The sequence below is a fragment of the Mchenga conophoros genome, linkage group LG4 (genome assembly GCF_057382185.1).
Source record: "Mchenga conophoros isolate Kocher_MC1m ecotype Shallow Benthic linkage group LG4, M_conophoros_male_GT1.1, whole genome shotgun sequence".
NCBI classification, from domain to species: Eukaryota; Metazoa; Chordata; class Actinopteri; order Cichliformes; family Cichlidae; genus Mchenga; species Mchenga conophoros.
In genome coordinates, this window is record NC_140529.1 from 20,148,039 (window position 1) to 20,168,579 (window position 20,541).

The following is a 20,541-nucleotide window of genomic DNA, read 5'->3' on the forward strand; positions in this document are numbered from 1 at the left end:
GATAAAGAATATAAGGCAGGGAGTACATGATTAACCTCCAATGTAGATAAGAGCACACATGAGAACTCAAAGCCACCTGAGGAATTGTATTCCCAGTAAAACTAATTTTATTATCGTTCAGAAAAGCCTCAGTGTTGACAAGGCAGAGTCATGGCAAATTAATCTCAATAATAATTTAACGAATTAGATCAAAATAAGACCCGAGTTGCAACAAAAAGGAAAGTTAATCCACAGTTAATACCACCAATGACAACGTGCCAGACACAAACAGTTTGATGCTGAGTCAAGCAAAGTCACAGCTATGCCATTTGAGACACACTTATGTCTGTGGTGTGCTGTCAAATACTGTACATTTATGTGTTCAGTAGAAATAAAGAATAACAGTGAGCAGAAAAAAAACCCAATGAGTGTATACAAAAAATGATGAAGTACAGGTAAAGCATAGTGGCCAGCACTAGTAGTGTGTGAGTGACTGTCTTAATACACTGTCAGTTTTAATATGTAAATTAATTAATAATAAATATTCTATTTTTTAGAATTACAAACATAATATAATAAAATCATAAAAAACTGGCAAATTGTACATGATAATTTTCTACTTTTGTAGCTTTGACTTTGTGAAACAGCAGTATTTTTTACTGAGGAGGAGGAGTCAATGCAAAACTCCAACATTCAGTAACTTTATAAATGTTCAAGAATACGAGTCAGGGACCCAATCTCATATACCCACTGTAGATTGGACAAAAACAACTGATTCTTACAATGGCCGGACCTGTTCATTTAGTTATTTTCCTTATTCTTTTTTTTTCCGTGGCTGGTAAGGACTTGTTTTCTTTTGTTTTGTTTTGTTTTAATTTAACAACTGATATGAAGAAAAGTGATTAAACGAATAAGTTGTTAACATTTCTGTAGGTACTGAGGGTCAAACACTGACAGAGTCTGAGTCAGTGATTAAAAGGCCTGGAGACTCCCACAGACTGACCTGTACATACTCAGGGTTCAGCAGTGATATTTATGCTCACTGGATCAGACAGGCTGCTGGAAAAAGACCGGAATGGATTGCTTATATCAACCCTAGCAGTGGCACTGCCCACTCTCAGTCATTGAGAGGCCGCTTTACCATCTCCAGAGACAACAGCAGAAAGCAGGTGTATCTGCAGATGAACAGCTTGACAACTGAGGATTCAGCTGTTTATTATTGTGCTCGAGAGTCACAGTGACACAAGAAGAAGAAACGCTGTACAAAAACTCAGCACATCAAAGTCATAATTTGCTTTCTGCCATTAACGACTTCATCATGAAACAATGAAACAGCTTTTTTAATTAAACATTTTAAAAATGCCATAAAAACTTTGGGTTCATGTTTTTTTTATTATTTATATATTTTTCACACACTAGTAAAAAAATTGGATGGGACTGGCTGGTGCTGACTAGTAGTGTGATCTGGTATCTTTAATTGCTAAGCCCCTCTCTCTCACCTCAGCGGAGGTGTTTAGCTGGTGTTTCTGCAACATAGTATCAGCTAAATTATGGAGGACCACAAGAGCCATGCGCATCGAAATAAAGAATTCTGTGTTTAAAAAATGACTTGTAGAATAAATTCTGCATTTGTAAAGTCATTTTTGAATTCCAATTTAAGGTGAACTGTGGTCCCCGGTCGGAGACGATGTCGGCCGGAATTCCATGGAGCCAGAACACGTGGATTGAAACCGGGCGGTTTCTAAGGCTTTGGGAAGCTTGGGCAAAGCAACAAAATGTACAGCTTTGGAAAAACGGTCAATAATTAATAGAATTACTGTGTTACCTGCAGAGAGGAAGGCCAGTGATGAAGTCGACCGCTATATGAGACCAGGGGCGGCCTGGGGTTGGCAGGGGCTGACTTATTTTGGGCACACATGGAGCAGGCGGAAATATATTCACGGACATCTTTGACTACCAAGCGAATTGCTGGATAAAAGAGGCATTGCAATGGATTAGGGGGTGACATGTGAACTTAGAGGCGTGTCCCAGTGTAGTACCTGCGACCGGAGTGCGGCAGGGATGTAGAGTAGTCTGGGAGGCCCGGTTCCCGGGTCTGGGTCAGTGCGCTGCGCCTCCCGAATGGCAGATTCGATCTCCCAAGAGATGGCCCCCACGATGCAGGATGGGGGAAGGATGGGAGACTCGCATGTCACTTTCCCGGAAGCAGTAAATTGTTGTGAAAGTGTGTCTGGTTTGACGTTGCGAGACCTCGGTCTGTGAGTGATGGTGAAATGAAAGCGAGCTAAAAACAGCGCCCACCTGGCTTGATGTTCGTTGAGCCTCTTTGCAGACCGGAGGTACTCCAAATTCTTGTGATCAGTCCAGACGATGAAAGGCTGGACTTTTCCTTCTAGCCAGTCCTGCCACTCCTCCAGGGCCAGCTTGATGGCCACCAGCTCGCGGTCCCCGATGTCATAGTTTTGTTCTGCTGGGGAGAGACGGCGGGAGAAAAATGCACAGGGGTGGAGTTTACCTTTACTACGTCGAGAAAGCACAGCTCCTACCCCTTAATCAGAGGCATCCACTTCCACAATGAACTGCTGGTTAAGATCTGGTTGTGAGAGAATCAGAGCAGAGGCTTCTTGAGTTGTGTGAAGGCCTCCTGAGCTGGCCCATCCCACAGAAAGGGGAGGTGAGACGGGTTAGGGGAGCAGCAATCTTACTATAATCCCGAATGAAGCGTCGAAAAAAGTTTGCAAAGCCCAGGAACGATTGGAGTTGTTTACGATTGACTGGAACCGGCCAGTTCAGCACTGCATCCACCTTAGCAGGGTCAGCCTTAAGGTTTCCCCGTTCAATGATGTAGCCCAGGAATGACACAGTGCTGACATGGAATTCACATTTCTCAGCTTTGACAAACAAGCGGTTTTCCAGGAGATGCTTAAGGACGTTCGTGAAAATGAGCATGTCGTCCAAGTAGACAAAGACAAAATACAGAGGACGTCGTTGACAAGAGCCTGAAAAACAGCTGGAGCATTAGTTAACCCAAATGGCATGACTAGATACTTGAAGTAACCAAGATGAGTGTTGAAGGCCGTCTTCCATTCATCTCCCTCCCTTATCCTCACCAGATGATAAGCATTGCACAGGTCCAGCTTAGTGAAGATGGAGACTCTCTGAAGCAGTTCAAAGGCAGATGTTAGCAAAGGCAGTGGGTACTTGTTTCTCACATTGATCTTATTAAGACCCCGATAGTCAATACAAGGCCTTAAACTCTATCTTTCTTTTCTACAAAGAAAAACCCAGCCGCAAGAGGAGAGGAAGATGTATCTTTCCAGTGCCTCACGTTCAGGTTGAGAAATACTGTATAAACGGCTCGTAGGAAGGGGAGTGCCAGGGAGGAGGTCAATACCACAGTCATAAGGTCTGTGAGGGGGCAACAAAGATGCACAGTCTTTACTAAACACCTCCAGGAGATCATGATAGATGGGAGGGATGGAGGAGAGATCAGGAGAATCAGGGGCAGAGCCTGGATCTGAAGAACTGATAGGCGATATAGTGGCCTTTAAGCAGGTCATGTGACACCCCTCCCCCCACCCCGAAACCTTAGCTGTCTTCCAATCTAGTGTGGGATTGTGTTGTTGCAACCAAGGAAATCCTAATACCAATGGCGTGAGCGGAGCTTTAAACACAAACAAGCACAGGGTCTTGGAATGATTGCCGGAGGGTGTTAAAGAAATAGGCTCAGTGATATGGGTGATGTCAGGGAGGCGTTGCCCATTGAGTGCCGTAACTTTAAGTCTGTGAGGAAGGAGCTCAGTTGGAATGTTTAATCGGCGGGCTAAAGCTGCATCAATAAAATGTTTGCTCTGCTCCGGAGTCAATTAAGGCACGGAGCGCGTGAGAAGTCGAACACAGTGATTTTTGTGGGGATTAAAAGGTGTGAGGGAGAATCTCTACAAGAAAGTTCGCCCACCCGTACTCCCCTCTCTACTGGCGGGCAGAGAGAGTTGAGTTAAAAAGCCTGTACAGTTTTCCAATCCACCAGAAAAAGGCTCGGGGGTTGGGAATGGTCGTTCAGGAAGCGCTGGTGGTGCTGGTTGCGAAAGATTTGCGAAAGAGGAGATTGTGGGATGTACTTAGCAACGTTGTGCGCTGGGCCAGTGCCGGAGTGAGAGCTGCCAGCTGTTGGTTGATATGCTGCAACATTTGCTCGTGCCGTACCAGTATGACTTCAGGCGAAACAGCAGGCTGATCTGGCTGTGGCACGAATTCCGAGTCCGCTGAGTCCATACTGACTGGATCGTTCTGTTACGGTCACAGGGGGGACTCAAACGCAGGACTCCTTGCTTAACCCTTTGACTGCCTGCTCAACCATTTGGTTTAGCATATTTTGAGAGACTATATATAATGAACTGGAGTACTTGGCTTAACTCAACCTTATTGAGCCATCTCTACCACTTGGTTGAGTTATGTTATCCTAAAAAAAAACACTAGATGGCACTGTGTCAGGATATGGCAGGCCTCATCTGCCACCCTCCAACCAGGAAATCAGAAAGCAAAAAATCACTCTGGACACATGGACTGTTTTGGCTAAAAATTTTAAAGGTAAGTACATTTTTCTGCAGTATAAACATGTCAGAGTCTTTACTGAACATGATTATGTCATTTGATACCAGAAAATAGCTGTAATAAATCCATAATATTTTTTTAAAAACATGCTCAACCAAACGGTTGATTTGTCAATTGATGGTAAGAGTAGCAAAACTTAGCTAATGTTTAGAACTGTTGTTTTAACATATGAAATTGACTATTTACTATTGAATATAAATAATTTAATGATCTATACATGTAAATATGACATGTTTAAATTTTTCCATGACAAATACTGTATGTTACAAAATGTTCTAATGTTTAAAGATTTACTCACTTTCTGTGATTATTTTTTAAAGTACAGTTTTAAATGACACATGGAAATCAAACCAACTATATTTCTACAATTTTTTTTTTTAATGTTTATTAGATGGATTGCAAATCCTTTTATGGAGCAAGACAACGCACCTACCTGGCCCTTGTACCTGAAAATTCTCAGGACTCCGATGGTGAACTGAGTGATGATGACCCAATAGAGGATCCAGATTTTCAACCCAATTTTGCAGATGATAGTGATGAAAGCTGCTTTGATGTTTCCCTGGATGAAGATGCTCCTTCAACAAGTAGATCTAATAAACTTTCGCGTAAAATGAGCAAAAAAGGGAAACCTATCCTAAAAACAGTTCCCTTGGATGAAGCAGAGGATACATTAGACCCATCTTCCAAGACCCCAGCCAAGTCTACAAGATGGTACCTGCCACTCTTTGGTTACATGCTTGATCTGTCCATTGCAAATTCCTGGCTGGTCTACAAGAGGGAATGTGGACAACTAAACCAGAAACCAATCACACTCAAAAGGTTCTGCCTGGCAGTTGCGCATAGCTTGAAACAAGTCAACAAGCCAGCATCCAAAGTTGGCCGACCATCATTCAGCTCTCCACCACCACCAAAGAAACGATACACCCCAAGACCCTCACATCCACAGCCAGATGTGCGATATGACTGCTTTGGGCATTGGCCACTTCACTGTGACAAGCGAGGCCGATGCAATTACTGTCCAAAGGGCGTCTCAAGATGGAAATGCCAAAAATGCAATGTTTTCTTGTGCTTGAATGCCAGTCAGGAATGCTTTGCAGTGTACCACCAGAAGATCTAATCATCAAGGGGTATTGGTGAAGTTGCATGAACGGCAAAAGAAAAGAGCCAGAACTGTTTCAGTGTGTTCTCAAATTCTTCAGTGCAAAATGGCAATGGTATATAATATACCACCAGAATTTTCTGGAAAATAAAATAAAAAATGTTAGTGCTGTTCCAACACTACAGTGAAAAGTTTATGTTACAGTTTTTGCCCGTTGCTTGAACACTATAAACCCATGCTCAGACTAAAGTAACACAACGTGAAGCTTTTGTTACCATACCTCAAACACATGTACCCATACCTTAAACAAAAGCGCTGCTTTGCACCCCAGTACCAATTATGCAACACTCCTACTCCTTTATGCAACACACCTACCCCTTTATGCAACACACATGGTCCTGCATGCTACACTCTATTTCATACATAAGACACTTCGCTCACAAAATGAAATCTCAGGGTGCCATTCGGAAAACACATGTATCCAAAATACAAAACACATCGGATAATTGCAACCACTCAAATACACACCTGAAGGCACGTACTTGCAAAACCGAACACCAATTAGCCAACTACAAAAAGCCCTCAGTGTAGCCATTTCAAGAACTTTGCAAGCATGGATGGAGGGAGAGCAAGAGGAAGAGGAAGAGGTAGAGGAGGAGGAGGAAGAGGAGGAGAAGGCCGAAGAGGCCATGAACGGACCCATATTTCTGATGAAATAAGAGCAACTTTGGTGGACCATGTCATCAACCATGGCCTGACTATGAGGGAAGCTGGGCAGAGAGTCCACCCACATCTAAGCCGCTTCACAGTGGCATCTGTAATACGAACATTCCGACTAGAAAACAGGTATGTCTTCACCTCCATACCTTCTGCTCTACTCAGATGGTTTCATAGCACTGTTCTACAGTATATCACATTACCATATCAAGTGTACGGGGTGCTAATGCTCCTTTTGCAGCCAAAGTGGCTGATTCCTTATATTGAAGTACAGTGTTGTACAGTGGATGACACAGTACAGACAGTAAAGTACTGTAAGAAAAATAAGCAAACCGATGACAATATGTGGTTGTATTTCTCCAGAATGACCCGAAGACCTTCTGGGGGAGGACGGCAACGCCTGTTCACACAACAGCAGGAACTTGCCGTTGTGGACCTAGTGAGGGCAGACAATGCCATCCGTCTCCACCAGCTACGACGGAAAATACTTGCAGACAGGCGAGTGTTCAGCAACATAAACCATGTGAGCATCACCACCATCAGACGCATCTTGGGTAAACTCAGCATCACCATGAAGCAGCTCTACAGAGTCCCATTCGAGAGGAACAGTGACAGGGTTTCGACATGCAAGAGGATATTTTCCCCGGTGCCCAGCGGGAGAGGACACTGCTTGCGATGTTGATGAGGTCCTGTGGCCAGACCCCAACAGACGGCGGGATCCATGAGCCCACTTATGCACACTTGTCATGGTTTTTTGTGTTTACAGTATAGTGTTTTTTCTATTGCAGTATTATTGTGTTGTGGTTTTTTTTTTTTTGCTTTATCTGAATTCATGGTACTGCGATGTACACTATTGAGTAGGTCTATTTGCGTTTTTGGTTGTTTGGAAATGTGTCTCCTGTAAATGTGCCTTCTGAATACACAATGGAAATCAAGGACTGCAGTGTTTTATGTAAAGAAGACTAGTGTGTTCCCCCTGATCTGTAAGTGTTTGCATATGATGCAAGTATGTGTCATTTTGTCAACAGAGTTACATTTTGACAGAGGAATGTTAGGTTTTGACAGCAGAGTTTAGGTTTTGGGAGTGGAGTTTCATTTTGGCACAGATGTGTATGGTATATTTCCCAGTGTTGTGTCGTGTTTACTTGTGTTTAGAGTTTTGGCACAATGAGCGACGTTTTGCCAAATGTGTTCAAGCAACGGGCAAAAACTGTAACAACAGGTCAAAAGTGAATTTGTATGTTTATGAATTTTCGGTAATTGCAGATCAAGTTTTTGATCAAATTTACAATATTTTTGTGTTTTATACATTTTGTGGTTTGTTATTATAACGCCCACTGTTGAAATGGAATCCAACAATGTTTGATGTTTTACTACCACAACAAAGTGGGTCAAACACAAAATTTGGTAGTTATTGTTTTGCAAAATGAGTATAACCTTTACTTTTTTCTACCAGTTATGTCTGTAGAACTTTATGTAGTTGTACCATAGAGAGACATCTCAACCGTTTGGTAGAGGGTAATATTTAAAAAACTATAAGGTGTGTATAATTTTTTTTTTTGATTGTGATCATTATTGACCTAAAGGAATAGAAAATATGAACAAATAATTTTTTCATTGTATTTTTCTTGGTGAGGCAGTCAAAGGGTTAAAGGAAGAACAGAGGGTTTTTATTTACAAACACCAGGTGAAATGTGTAACAGTGACTCAGTGCTATGTACAAGCGTGCGGGGATCAAGCCTCCAGGGAATCCACGGGGAAAAGCAGGGGAACACTCTCACTCCTCTTCAGTCTCTCTTGGCATCTCACCAGTCATTTACTCCTCTCTCGGACCAGAAACTCCGTAGGGAACAAGGGCAGGTCCAGAGGTCTGTACACAGGGAAACAAAACGTTAGCACAAGAAGCTGAAACGCGGGAACTAGACTGTAGTGTCTAAGCCAGGATTTCACTGACACAGGTCAAGCAACGATCCAGCGAAGAGCAGTGTCACTTCTTCCCTTTAGTAGAGGCCAGTTAATGAGACGCAGGTGTTGATCATCTCCCAGGTATGTAGGCCAAAGGTGGGAGCCCACAATGAACTCCGCCCAGGCAACAGGGGGAGAGAGGGAGAGAGAGAGGGAGAGGAGGAAAAAAAAGAACACAAAGCAAAACTTCTCAGGCAGATCTGTCGGACCATGACACTTTTATACTCAGCTCTCTCTTCACCACAACAGACTGGTGCAGCATCCGCTTCACTGCGGCCGCTGCACCAATCTGTCTGTCGATCTCCGGCTCCCTTCTCCCATCACTCATGAACAAGACCCTGAGATACTTAAACTCCTCCACTTGGGGCAGGAACTCATTCCTGAATCAGAGTGGGCACTCCACCCTAAGCTGTTTAAGTTCCTTAAACAGCTGTACAAAATCCAGTAGTCTTTATCCTGTCTACATGTATCTGATAATCAGTTGTATATTTTAGTTTTTCTCATTTTCTGAATTTTTGTACAAAATAATACACAATAAATTATTTGTCCCAATTTTTAGTCAGTGTAAAAATGACATATTTAAAAACATTCAACATTGTAGACTGTTGTTGCGTGAGTTATCTACTGAGGGATGTATTTTTGTTACATCATCTCCGTTTATAACCTGTAGAGTGACAAATTTCCAAAGACAAGAAGAGAGAGCAGCTAAATTGGGTCTTAATGGTAGTGCAAACAGAGGAATGGTTAGGGCCACAGCGATCCACTGTGTAACTCAAAAAACTTTCAGACCGTGGTTTAAAACTCACACATGATTCAGAAAAATAAACTGCATGTGGCATAAACGCTAATCACACTTGGCAATCTTTCTTCTGTAAAAAACTTCACATCAGATTTACAGAATAATTTATCAGAGCAGATATTAGATCAGATATTGACAGTGGCTGCTAGAATAACACTAAGAAAAGAGCAACAGTGAATAATTCATATGCTTTACACAGATGCTTAAAATATAGTAGACAAAAAAAAAAAGCATTAAAAGTTCTTATTATTAGATAAATACAGGGCAACCCACATCCACAGCGCTGGGATCAGCAGCCCATGTGATACCAAAAATGCAAAATGTTAGCTTTTAAAACTGGTTGCATTTTAGTCTATTATTACAAGATTTGAGAACTAAAATCTTTGGCAAATTGATAAGAAAATATGGATGTGGTGCACATGCAAACTGATATGAGAAATTTAAATGTGCACTTTGTTTCTCTTACTGGCATAACCACACCTCACACCTGCTGTTTGTGATGCTCCGTTGCTCTTTGCATTCTTTCACTTCTGTGTTTTGGTACTTTTTTGAGACCTGGTTGTTACTCAGTGCTTCCGCTTGCTTCTTGCCCTGATCACTCTGTCTTATCATGCATAACAACTGTGCAACAGACTTCCTGCCATATTTTCGCCTTGCTGAACAACACTAAACAATGTAAAAGTACAACTCTAACATAACTTAATGACAACTGAAATTGAAGAGTTCTGCATTTACCAGAATCTGAAGGTATGTATAACTTAGATAAGATTAATGTTTTTCCTTGTTGTGTTCACACATGATATTTATAATGAGTTATGTAAATCAAATTAATCTCTTCTTTATTTCAGTGCCATGGATTGTGTCGCCAAACATCACATTGTACCCAGTCTCAGAAGGGGAATTTGGAATCTCACCAGTAAGGCTCATCTGCTAAATGGCTTTTTTCCAGACAACCTGGCTTTGGAGTGGTTTTAGGACAAATCACCACTGAGTCAAAACAAGAAGCCAAGCAGAACGAAGCTACAAAGTGAAGGGACAGAGCAGAAAACCTTCAGCCTGAGCAGCAAACTCTCAGTGTGGGGACAAGGATCAACTTTTACCTGCAAAGCTAATCACAATTATACTGAATATAAGAAGACAATGAGCATTTGTCACAGTGAGTATGTACAGCTACTGTCTCAAAGCACATATTCAACATGAACATTTGCAGGAATATGTAAAGCAAATTAAAAACAGTCTTAAGATAAAGCTTATTAATTAGCATGTTTTTCTTTAATTCCACAGACATTCACCTTCCATTCATGTGGAGATTCCCAAGTTTAAGACTTTAGCGTCAGACTCTAATGTGCAAGGAACATGTTGGGTCCACACTAATTTTGATGCCATGATCTCCTGGCTGATTAATGGAGCGCCACAAACAGCTAATAAGAGTAAAACACAACTCTTATTATAAGTATAAAAAAGATTTTGAGTTGGCGGAAGCAAGTAAAGCATTTAACATGCAGAGGAGAGCAAACGTGTGTCACATCTGCTGAGAAGACTATAAATATTGCAGGTAAGATGATATTAAGATTACAGGAAATTCAGGCATCTTATGACCAAAGAGGACCTAAATAATATTTTTGCTTTTTTTTTTAAATTGTCCTCCAGTTCAAACTCCATAGAAATCAGGATCTTGCCCAGATCTGCTGAAGGGAAAAACTGTCCTCATGTGACCTCTACATCACCTTACAAGTCAATGGTGATTAAAGTAAAAAAAAAAAAAAAAAAAAGATTTTCCTGAAGGCTGAAGGCGCTGGCCTCCTTTTAATCAGCAGTCAATTCACAGTCCCTCAGATGTACTGGAAAAAAGACAGAAAGTTTACCTGCAAAGTCAATAAGTTTATAGTCAAACTCTACCAGCTATATTTTTGGTAACAAGCTACTCTTGCTTCCCTTTTAGGCAGCTGATTTAACTTTGTTGATTTATACTTTAATAGTTTCTGTTAAATAGATTAATTGATGCCCTGATTTGTTTCACTTTAGTGGAGCTTCTTCTGGTCCAAAGTACTAAAAATCAAGAATGTGGGATACTGTTTGTCCGTGATTTGAACAGCCCAGCGCACACTCCCGACACAGGGAAAACCAATTCTGCAGGGGAGACCTACCTTGGCACTTGTGCAGGTGAAACCAAAGGGAAGATATGCTTCACCCTCATTGTTTTTTTTTATCATCACCACCTTATATGGTATCATAGTTACATTGATTAAGATAAGTGCCTGTCATTTGATTGTTTAAAAGTAAGATTCCAGTCCAATTTTTAAATTATACTGGGCATTTTTACTATAATAATAATAATAATAATAATAATAATAATAATAATAATAATAAACACCATGTTTATCCTTCAGAAAATTGCTTCGTGCTCCAAGATATTGTAATTCTCAGATTTTCCACAAGAGTGAGACAAAGCTCCATGTGCAGAAGCAGCAATATAGTTTCCACCTCTAAGTAAAAAAAAACTACTAATGTTGTGATTTTAAGATGCCGATAAATGTGTTAGTATGCCAGTGGTGTTATGAAGAGGTGCAGTCATTTGAAAGCACAAAGACTGTTGTTGTAACTCTTCTTCTTTGCAAACACATGTAGTGTCCTTGTAAATCTGTACACTCCCTGTCTTTGAATGAAATGCATTTGTGTACTTTGGGGGTTTACAGGAATTCACAACTGGCAGGGAGAGCACTAAACACACTAAAGCTTACTATTGGCAACCTCTGAAGTGATCTGTTGCACTTTCAGACTATCCCATATTTTCACGATAACAAAAACACATTTATTAACATTGGAAATATCAGTATTTAATACACTACCAGGACACACCTTCTCATTTATTATTCACATTGTAGATTCTCACTGAAGGCATCATAACTATGAATGAACACATATGAATGACCTGACGTCCTGCCTCGTCCTTGCCATAGCATTTGTGCTGTACCTCATCGATTGCTTTTTTGCTTCCCCCGAGTTCCTGTGCTGCTCACTATTTCACCATGTACCAGGACACACTGATTGATGGTGAGTTAATGATACTTAACATTTTATCTGTCTCACTCGTTCCTCTCTGTTATCATCTCATCAAATGTTACAGGTCAGAGTATGGAGTCCATTCCTTCCAGTCAGAGAAAAGGCCTGGGGAGACTCTCAGTTTCTCCTGTAGAGGATCAGGCTTCAGTTTTCATTGCTGTGTTATCTGGTCTTATCTGATCTGGGACAGAGAACCTGCAGGAAAACCACTGGAATTGATTGTGAGCGGCTTTTTCAACTTCCAGCAGAAATAGTTATGCAAGCAGCTTGAGAGGACGTGTAGAAATCAGCAGAGATGACAGCAACAGCATGGTGTATTTGATTTGGTTTGATTCCAATTTGAGGCCAGAGGATTCTGCTATTTATTACTGTGCCAAAGAGAAACACAGTGGTTAAAGCAGCTGAAGAGGCTTTACAAAAACAGCCTGCCATCTACTTTTAGAAGATCCCAAAGGAAGCAGTTGTTCCTCAAAAACAGGGACACCGGCTGATGAGATAATTGTAAGAAATTTCTTTAATAAAAGAGATGATAATGGTAATAAGAAACATTATTTAGAAAAAAAGCAAATATTGAAAATAATGGACATGGATAAAAAAAAAAAAGATTGCCACCTATCAGACATTTATTAAAACAACAGAAGCTCCCATGCTATCACCTTGAGTACCAACCTGTTGTCTGTAGCTCTGCTGCTGCTGGATCCTGTGACTCTCACTGAAGTCGAGACACTAACAGCAAGATCACAGCACATTAAGTGTTACTGTTATTACAGTGATATTCAATGTTTTTTCAAAAACATTTAAATGTGAAAAGTTGTCACAGCTTGCCTCGTTTTTTGTTTTTTTTCTTTTCTTTTTCTTTTCTCTTTTTTCTTTTTTTCAGCAGTGTTTCCCAAATATTACAGTAAAGACGTCATCATCCTCACCATCACATCATCATCTACGATCAGTTACGCAGCTGTGTAGAGCTCCTTCCCAAAACCATCATTATGGACCCTTTGTTTATGTCAAGAAAGGCTTTGCTGATCGACAGAATTACACAATAAACCATCGAGAAAGTGATAAGATGAACACCGAGTGCTACATGTCTATAATAAAACAAATGGACTGATGATGAACCCAATTATGATCCTCTGATTTAATCATTCAGTCATTTTAATTAATTGGCTATCGCTACAACCATCATTAAGCCCAACAGATAATACCTACTTAAGTGCGTCTTCTGGTTGACGTGGGTGTCGCATTATCTTTTTTTCCTACCTGCTGAATCACAGTGGCAGATTGTTAAGACAGAGCTCGCGGTCCTCAGTACTTAATTACAACGTGATACTCCAGGTTTGTGCTGCAGACAGAAAGTCAGCACAGCGTCTGCTGCTTCACGTTGTCTGTATGGAGGAGAGTAATTGTGAACAAAGTGCCAGGGGGCTGAACTCTATCAAATTTATTGACTGCCTCTCACTGTTGCATGACAATAACCCTTCTCTGGAGTAACCCACCTGCCCGCCCTCATTGCTCTGCTGGCAGTTCTAGAGGTTAAGGCCACAACAAACCACTGATTTACTGGGCCCCAGAACAAATGGGAGCAAGCACCAAGGGGGTTTCAAAGTAGCCTGCAATATTCGATTTCTTCTGCCTCCCCGTTCCAGGCCACTGACTTTTCAGAATAAGCAGATATTCTCTAACCTCAAGGCTAAAAGCAAGGCATATGAAGTCAGCCGACTACAAGAGCCTTTAATGAGCAGATATACTGTTTGTTAGGTAAATTTCCCGGATATTTTGTTTCACTTGTGCCAGCTTCGGGCAGAAATCTCTCAACTTGTTCCTGCTGTAGCAAACGGTCTCTCCAGGGCTTATCAGGCGGGTGCAGATGAGGAGCACTGTGGTCTGGAGAAGGTTCTAATCTGTCTTCTCTACTGTGCTGAAGCAGATACATGCTGTGGGTTTGTGTATGATGTGTTGGGAGAGATGTGTGTATATGAGGACTACTTAAAGGGACGCCAACAGAACGTACGAGTTGGAGAGAAAGGATCTAGCCACGACACAGTCAGCAAAACTAGTTTTCATCAAAAGGCTTTCCTTTCTGTCACATATGGGCTGTTTTAGTGTTGGCAAATATTACTGTCATTTCAGAGTGGATTAAAAAAGCACCTATTTCAACTTTTTCTTTGGCAATGTAAGCAGTTTTACCTTTTTATGAGTCAAATAAGGTAGAATTGGAGAAGCTGTCTCAGCTTGCCTTGTTAAATGTGCACTCACTAAATGTGCAACTCACTGAATACTGAAAACAACAGAACTGAAAAAAAGGGAACTTTTTTGGCACGGGTCTAACTGTATATCTTTGTGATTTTAGAATAAGATTTGAAATGTCAGTTTTATCTTTTATTTCCTGTTTATGTTTATTTTCTGTTTTTCTGTTTATTTTTTGAATACAAGAAATGAATTAAAGAATGTCTGAACTGATTTGACAAAACCACTTTTTTTTTTTTTTACAATTCTTTATATCTCTTCAGATCTCTTATAATCTGTCAGCATCCATCTATATGCAAAGCAAACCACCTGATAGTCGACTATAAAGACTTGAAATCATGCCACCCGTTAAAACAGAAGAAGAAAGGTTCCCATCAGATTATCTTGAGTACCAAAATGTTCTCTGTGTCTCTGCTGCTCCTGCTGGCTGCTGGATCCTGTGAGTCTCACTGAAAAAAAAATCACTGACAGAATGATCACAGCATACTGACTGTTACTGTTAAATAAAACATGTTTTCTCCACAGGTGTGAAGTGTGAACAGCTGACACAGCCAGAGTTTGTGACTGTGCAGCCAGGTCAGCATCTGACCATCACCTTTCAGGTCTCTTATTCTCTAAGCAGCTGGAGGACAGCTTGGATCAGACAGCCTGCAGGGAAAGGACTGGAGTGGATTGGAGGTGCACATTATGGACACAACACATACTACAAAGATTCACTAAAGAACAAATTCACCATCAACTTAGACACTTCAAGCAAGACAGTGACTCTAAATGGACAGAATATGCAGCCTGGAGACACTGCTGTGTATTACTGTGCCAGAGGGTCACAGTAATACAAAACATCAGTGGAGCTGAACACAAACCCCTCAGAGCTTCAACATGTGTAACATCCTCCACCAGTACAGGAGCCCCCAGACTACAGAACACTGTTATCTGCTGCATGTCTCTGTTTAGCACTGGAGATTGCCATGATAATATATATTTTTTGAAGTTATAGTTATGAATAAAGTTTTACATTTTCAACCTTAGTAACTTGCTCAATTTGACATTTTTTTCTGTAATTAAGTGACAATAATATATTTTGATACTCATTTATATGATAAGTTTTTCCAGCTAAACCTTTGTGTTAAACCACCTGTAATGAAGGTTAGAATTGGTTGGTTTTCATTATTTGCAAAACTAAAATAATACAAATATGTAATGATCACTAAGCAGGCAGGACTCATGCTAAAGTTCACTGAATTTATTTAAAGTGAATTAAAATACAAACTAAACCTTGGCACTAATGAAGGTCCCAGTAGGACAGGGCTGACTTTTCCACAAATCCACACTGATACAGATTCTCTCATAAAAACACCAAATAGCTCTCCTCTCCTTAGCAGAAATTTTGAGAAGGACAAAGGTCTAGGAGCCAAGTTTTGCTAACCGATGCAATGCAATGATCCAGCAAAGACTGATGATCTGACGTTACATCAAGTAGTGGCTGCAGAGAAGTACATGAGGAACAGGTGTGTGCACGGATAACCTGAGATGTGTCCCACCTCCACACAAAAGCAGCACAAAGGATAGAAAGAGAGAAAATAGAGCGAACTGAGGACAAAGCAATATTCCTGAAATATGCACATTATCTAAGTCATCACAGGGGTAGATGAGAGAAGCCTACTGTTTATTGTTTAAGATAAGATAAGATAAGATAAGGTAAGATAAGACTTTATTGATCCCACAACGGGGAAATTTTTGCGTCACCTCAGCTCAGGTACAGATATCAGAAGGAAATACAAAAATACAAATAAGTACAATCAATGAAAAAAAGTAAGATAATACACTATATACAATGGTAGCATACACAGTATGTGATTATGGATATAGTTGGAAATATGGAAGACATAAACTATATAGCTTGATATAGCTATTGTACCACTACTATTCCTATTTATAGACATGTACACATACACATGTACACACTTAATATACATATGTATACATACATACATATATACCTGCACATGTCCATACACATGGAAGGTCCATTATGCATGAAGTGGTGACCGTGGATGTTCACAGTGTCCAGTGACTTATGACATCGTGATTGAGGAGTTATAGAGTCTAACTGATGTTGGGATGAATGATCTGCGAAAGCGCTCCTTCCTGCAGCGAGGGTGTTTCAGTCTCTGACTAAAGGAGCTGCTCAGCCCACTCACATACTCATGCAGTGGGTGATGTGGGTTGTTCATGATGGATGTCAGCTTTACTAACATCCTCCCCTCACCAAAGTTTAGTCAAAGTTTTACAAATAAAAACATGTTTTTAATTTAATTTTAAAAAAAACTATAAAATATACAGTAAAATTATATCTGTCACTTCCCATATATTTGTCCTCCCATTGATATCCTGATATTAATCTTCAGGCTTTGCAGTTTGCATGTTTTCTCTGTTTCAATCATCAGAAAAGATGCAAAAGTTAATGACCCTGTGTTTCTGGCTGCCTGGAAATTAGGTTGGGCCATCTGGCTTTTTAAAAGAAATCTTAAGGGCACTTCAGATACAATGTGACGACAGCACTGCTGTGCCCAGAAACCCATTATGTCCAGTGGCTTGCTCCTCATCAGGAATGACAGGGACCGGCTGAAGATCATAGCAGAAAAAACCCCAAAATAAATTATGTGCTACATGCTGAACAGGGCAGCCAGTGCAACAAACATTTCAGGTCATTTACTCAAACTAGCAGTCTGGGCAGCACGCTCTACTTTTTATAGAAAGCTATTATAACATATCATTCTATTCATCTGTTAGTTGCTAAAAATATTTACTAAGTTCTTTATATACTGCTGAGTTTACTTTGTAGGAGGAGTCTATGTAAAACTGATACCTTCAGCAGATTTATATATCTTGGTACTCAATCTACCAGAGACACTGCAGAGTAGACAAAGACATCTGACCTTAACAATGATCAGAAAAGTTTATTTTGCTATTTTACTGATTTCGTTTTTTTTCTTGACTGGTAAGGACATTTTTTACATTTTTTGTTCAAATTAATTGTTATGAAGTAAACTTTTTGGAATAATAAGCCATTAACATTTCTGTAGGTTCTGAGGGTCAAACACTGACTGAGTCTGAATCAGTCATTAAAAGGCCTGGAGACTCCCACAGACTGATCTGTACATACTCAGGGTTCAGTGGTGATTATAGTAATGCTTGGATCAGACAGGCTGCTGGAAAAGGACTGGAGTGGATTGCTTGGATCAGCAGTGGCAGCAGCAGCTGGTACTCTCAGTCATTCAGAGGCCGCTTTACCATCTCCAGAGACAACAGCAGAAAGCAGGTGTATCTGCAGATGAACAGCTTGACGATTGAAGATTCAGCTGTTTATTATTGTGCTCGAGAGTCACAGTGACACAAAATGAAGAAATGCTCTACAAAAAGTCAGCCCATCAAAAGATGGAACAATTTGTTGCCAGCTGTTTTTCCCCTTAAAGTTACAGAAATTACAGTTAAGTTATCGAAAGATGTAATAACACTGCCTCAATGGGAAATGCTTTTATGATGTCTTGTCTTAATTTAATTTTTTATCAATTAAAAAAAACAAAGACAAAGACATATTAAAATCTAAATTTCTGTTTTAAATAATTTTCTTTTAATTATGCCCAAACCAATACTACAGTACAACCACAAGGCCATTCATTCTCTCTTATAGTTGGTCATTGTCCTTCTGTACAGAAAGCAAAGCTCCTCACACACCGATATAAAGATTAATATCAGCCTGGTGCAGGAGAAAATGAGAAGTTTTGGGTTATCACCCTCAGTACAAGTTCTCTGTAGCTCTGATGGCACTGTTGGATCCAAAGAGTCTCACTGAGGCAATGACAGTATGATAAAAATACATGGTTTTATTGTATTGTTTTATTATATTAGGGATCTTGCAGGGACAGAACTGGATTGATAATACAAATTATACTGCACAAGGACAAGTTGACTATCATCTTAGACACTTCAACCAGGACGTGTATTACTGTGCCAGAGAGTCACAGTAATACAAACCATCAGTATAGCTGAATGAAAAATCCCTCAGAGCCTCAACACTGGTAAGTGTTAATAACTCAATAGGTCAGTCATGACAAAACAAGAAAATGTCCATAACTAGGTCACAATAATGAAAATGACAAAAAAATTCAATGTCACATCCCTGATCAAATTCCCACTCCCTCACTGTGACATCCTGATACAAATCTTTATGCAGTTTATAGCAGCACAAAACATCCAAACTCCACTTGTTGCTTGCAGGTTAATCCATATTTCTATTTCATCCTGTCCCTTGTAATCTGTATTAAAAATAAGCTTCCTCAGACACATATAAGAACTTGACATGGTGAATTTTGTTGAACCAGAACAAGAGAAGCTTCCAGAAGGTCACTTTCAGCACCAACATGTTCTCTGTAGCTCTTCTGCTGGATCCTGTGAGTCTCACTGAAAAGAACCACTGACATCATGGATGCTACGCACTGTTACTTTATGTACAATTAACTACAGTGTGAACAGTTGACACAGCCAGCCTCTGTGACTCTGCAGCCAGATCAGCGTCTGACCATCACCTGTCAGGTTTCTTATTTGCTGAGCTACCACACAGCTTGGATAAAAAAAAAAAAACCCTGCAGGGACAGGACTGGATATTCTGCAGACTGCAGATTCATACTGCAAAGATCCACTGAAGAATAATTTCAGTATCGAATTTAAAAACTTCAAACAAGAATGTGACTTGAAAATTGACCAGATTTCCAGACTGAAGTCACTGGTGTGTATTACCATAGCGCCAGAGAGACACAGCCCATCAGCTTAACAAACCCCCTCAGTTGTAGCATCAAACTACCAGAGGAGGAGCCCTCAGATCATGAATGAATTCAAGATTATTTTTCTCTGGAAGTCAGTTTGTTGATAAATTCTCCAAGGTGAGTCTGTAAGCACATCTTATAATAATAATGATAATGACGATAAAATGTCACAAAATTAAAATAATTTCAATGAGAAATTTAAATATAGTGAGATTAAATGATACTTGTTGATTTGAGGTTTTGTTTGAAATCTCACCATCTTCACTTTTTCAAAGAATTTGTCTCTTTTGAAAGACAGATAACTTGTTTTTAGGTTGATATAGAAATTATTTAATGAATTAATATAATATATCTGTAAAGAGAAATCATCATCATCCACAGACCTCCAAAAACCTGTGCAGATACTCAAAATGCAGACCAAAGTTTTTCATGAAATACTTCATCATCCTTTATTTTTTTTGCTTCCACAGAAATCATTAAAATATCTATAATATTAATTATAAAACTGGAGCACTGCAGTTAATGTTCCCATGACTCTTCATTTATGTGTTATCCAATATTTTTATTACTCATATGATCATGTTTGTGTTTTATAAGTATTAATCAATAATCGTCATTAATCTTCACCTTAACCTGTTTTATTGATATAATCAGACTTTAAAACAGATTTATATATTACATATCCTAACTACATGGCTAATTGTGACTGGTCTTAAAAAATTGTGAGGTGAATGCAAAACCACAATATTTTTGCATACTGCTCCTCCTCTATAAATCTGACTTCAGAGAAGATGACAGGAAGCTAAGGACAAACAGTTTGACAGTATGGACTACAGCAGCGGTCCCCAACCTTTTTTGCGCCACGGACCGGTTTATGTCCGACAATATTTTCACGGACCGGCCTTTAAGGTGTCGCGGATAAATACAACAAAATAAAACTAGCACCGGTACCGAAAAAAAGAAGATTTATTCATAACACACGTGAAAAGACCCAGGAAAACCGAGTTAACGATAAAAATGATAACAAAATAACGCTAAAAACCGATAAAAACCCTGAAAACCATACATTTCACACCCGAGCCTCAAGTCTCGCGGCCCGGAACCAAACAACTGGGGGTTGGGGACCGCTGGACTACAGGACAGGACTGCTGCTGTTAACTATCTGCTGGGCAGGTGAAAATACTCATAGACCTGATATTACACAACATTTGTTTCTCTCAACAAACTATTTAACT

At 40.0% G+C, this 20,541-nt stretch overlaps 2 protein-coding genes and 1 pseudogene across 12 annotated transcripts; all 3 read left to right on the top strand.

The window, feature by feature from the left end:
• Nucleotides 1-5,900: 5,900 nt before the first annotated feature.
• On the top strand, nt 5,901-7,616 carry LOC146575955 (uncharacterized). The gene is made up of 2 exons (XM_085270907.1): nt 5,901-6,538; nt 6,773-7,616. The coding sequence occupies exons 1-2, from the start codon at nt 6,306-6,308 to the stop codon at nt 7,089-7,091; spliced, it is 552 nt and encodes a 183-aa protein (XP_085127033.1). The 5' UTR covers nt 5,901-6,305; the 3' UTR covers nt 7,092-7,616.
• Nucleotides 7,617-9,782: 2,166 nt separating this feature from the next.
• LOC146575956 (uncharacterized) lies at nt 9,783-14,870 on the top strand. 11 transcript variants are annotated; one of them, XR_014892193.1, is made up of 6 exons: nt 9,783-9,920; nt 10,022-10,333; nt 10,458-10,603; nt 11,199-11,336; nt 12,301-12,737; nt 13,117-14,868. XR_014892193.1 is itself a non-coding variant. In XM_085270914.1 (6 exons), the coding sequence occupies exons 2-5, from the start codon at nt 10,314-10,316 to the stop codon at nt 12,414-12,416; spliced, it is 420 nt and encodes a 139-aa protein (XP_085127040.1). In that variant the 5' UTR covers nt 9,783-9,920; nt 10,022-10,313; the 3' UTR covers nt 12,417-12,457; nt 14,744-14,870. The 11 variants fall into 11 exon arrangements, 4 of the variants coding, with proteins under 4 accessions (XP_085127040.1, XP_085127038.1, XP_085127039.1 ...); XR_014892194.1 differs by having other exon boundaries at nt 14,744-14,858; XM_085270914.1 differs by having other exon boundaries at nt 12,301-12,457; nt 14,744-14,870.
• A 6-nt stretch (nt 14,871-14,876) lies between these two features.
• On the top strand, nt 14,877-15,313 carry LOC146575957 (Ig heavy chain V region 5A pseudogene; annotated as a pseudogene).
• The last annotated feature ends 5,228 nt before the right edge of the window (nt 15,314-20,541 follow it).

Excerpts from the sequence above, each read along its gene's own strand:
- LOC146575955 (XM_085270907.1), top strand. The coding sequence starts at position 6,306 with ATGGATGGAGGGAGAGCAAGAGGAAGAGGAAGAGGTAGAGGAGGAGGA. Across the intron at positions 6,539-6,772 it reads ACATTCCGACTAGAAAACAG|AATGACCCGAAGACCTTCTG; the intron begins GTATGTCTTCAC and ends GTATTTCTCCAG.
- LOC146575956 (XM_085270914.1), top strand. The coding sequence starts at position 10,314 with ATGAGCATTTGTCACAGTGA. Across the intron at positions 10,604-11,198 it reads GCCACAAACAGCTAATAAGA|TGGAGCTTCTTCTGGTCCAA; the intron begins GTAAAACACAAC and ends GTTTCACTTTAG. Across the intron at positions 11,337-12,300 it reads CTACCTTGGCACTTGTGCAG|GTCAGAGTATGGAGTCCATT; the intron begins GTGAAACCAAAG and ends CAAATGTTACAG.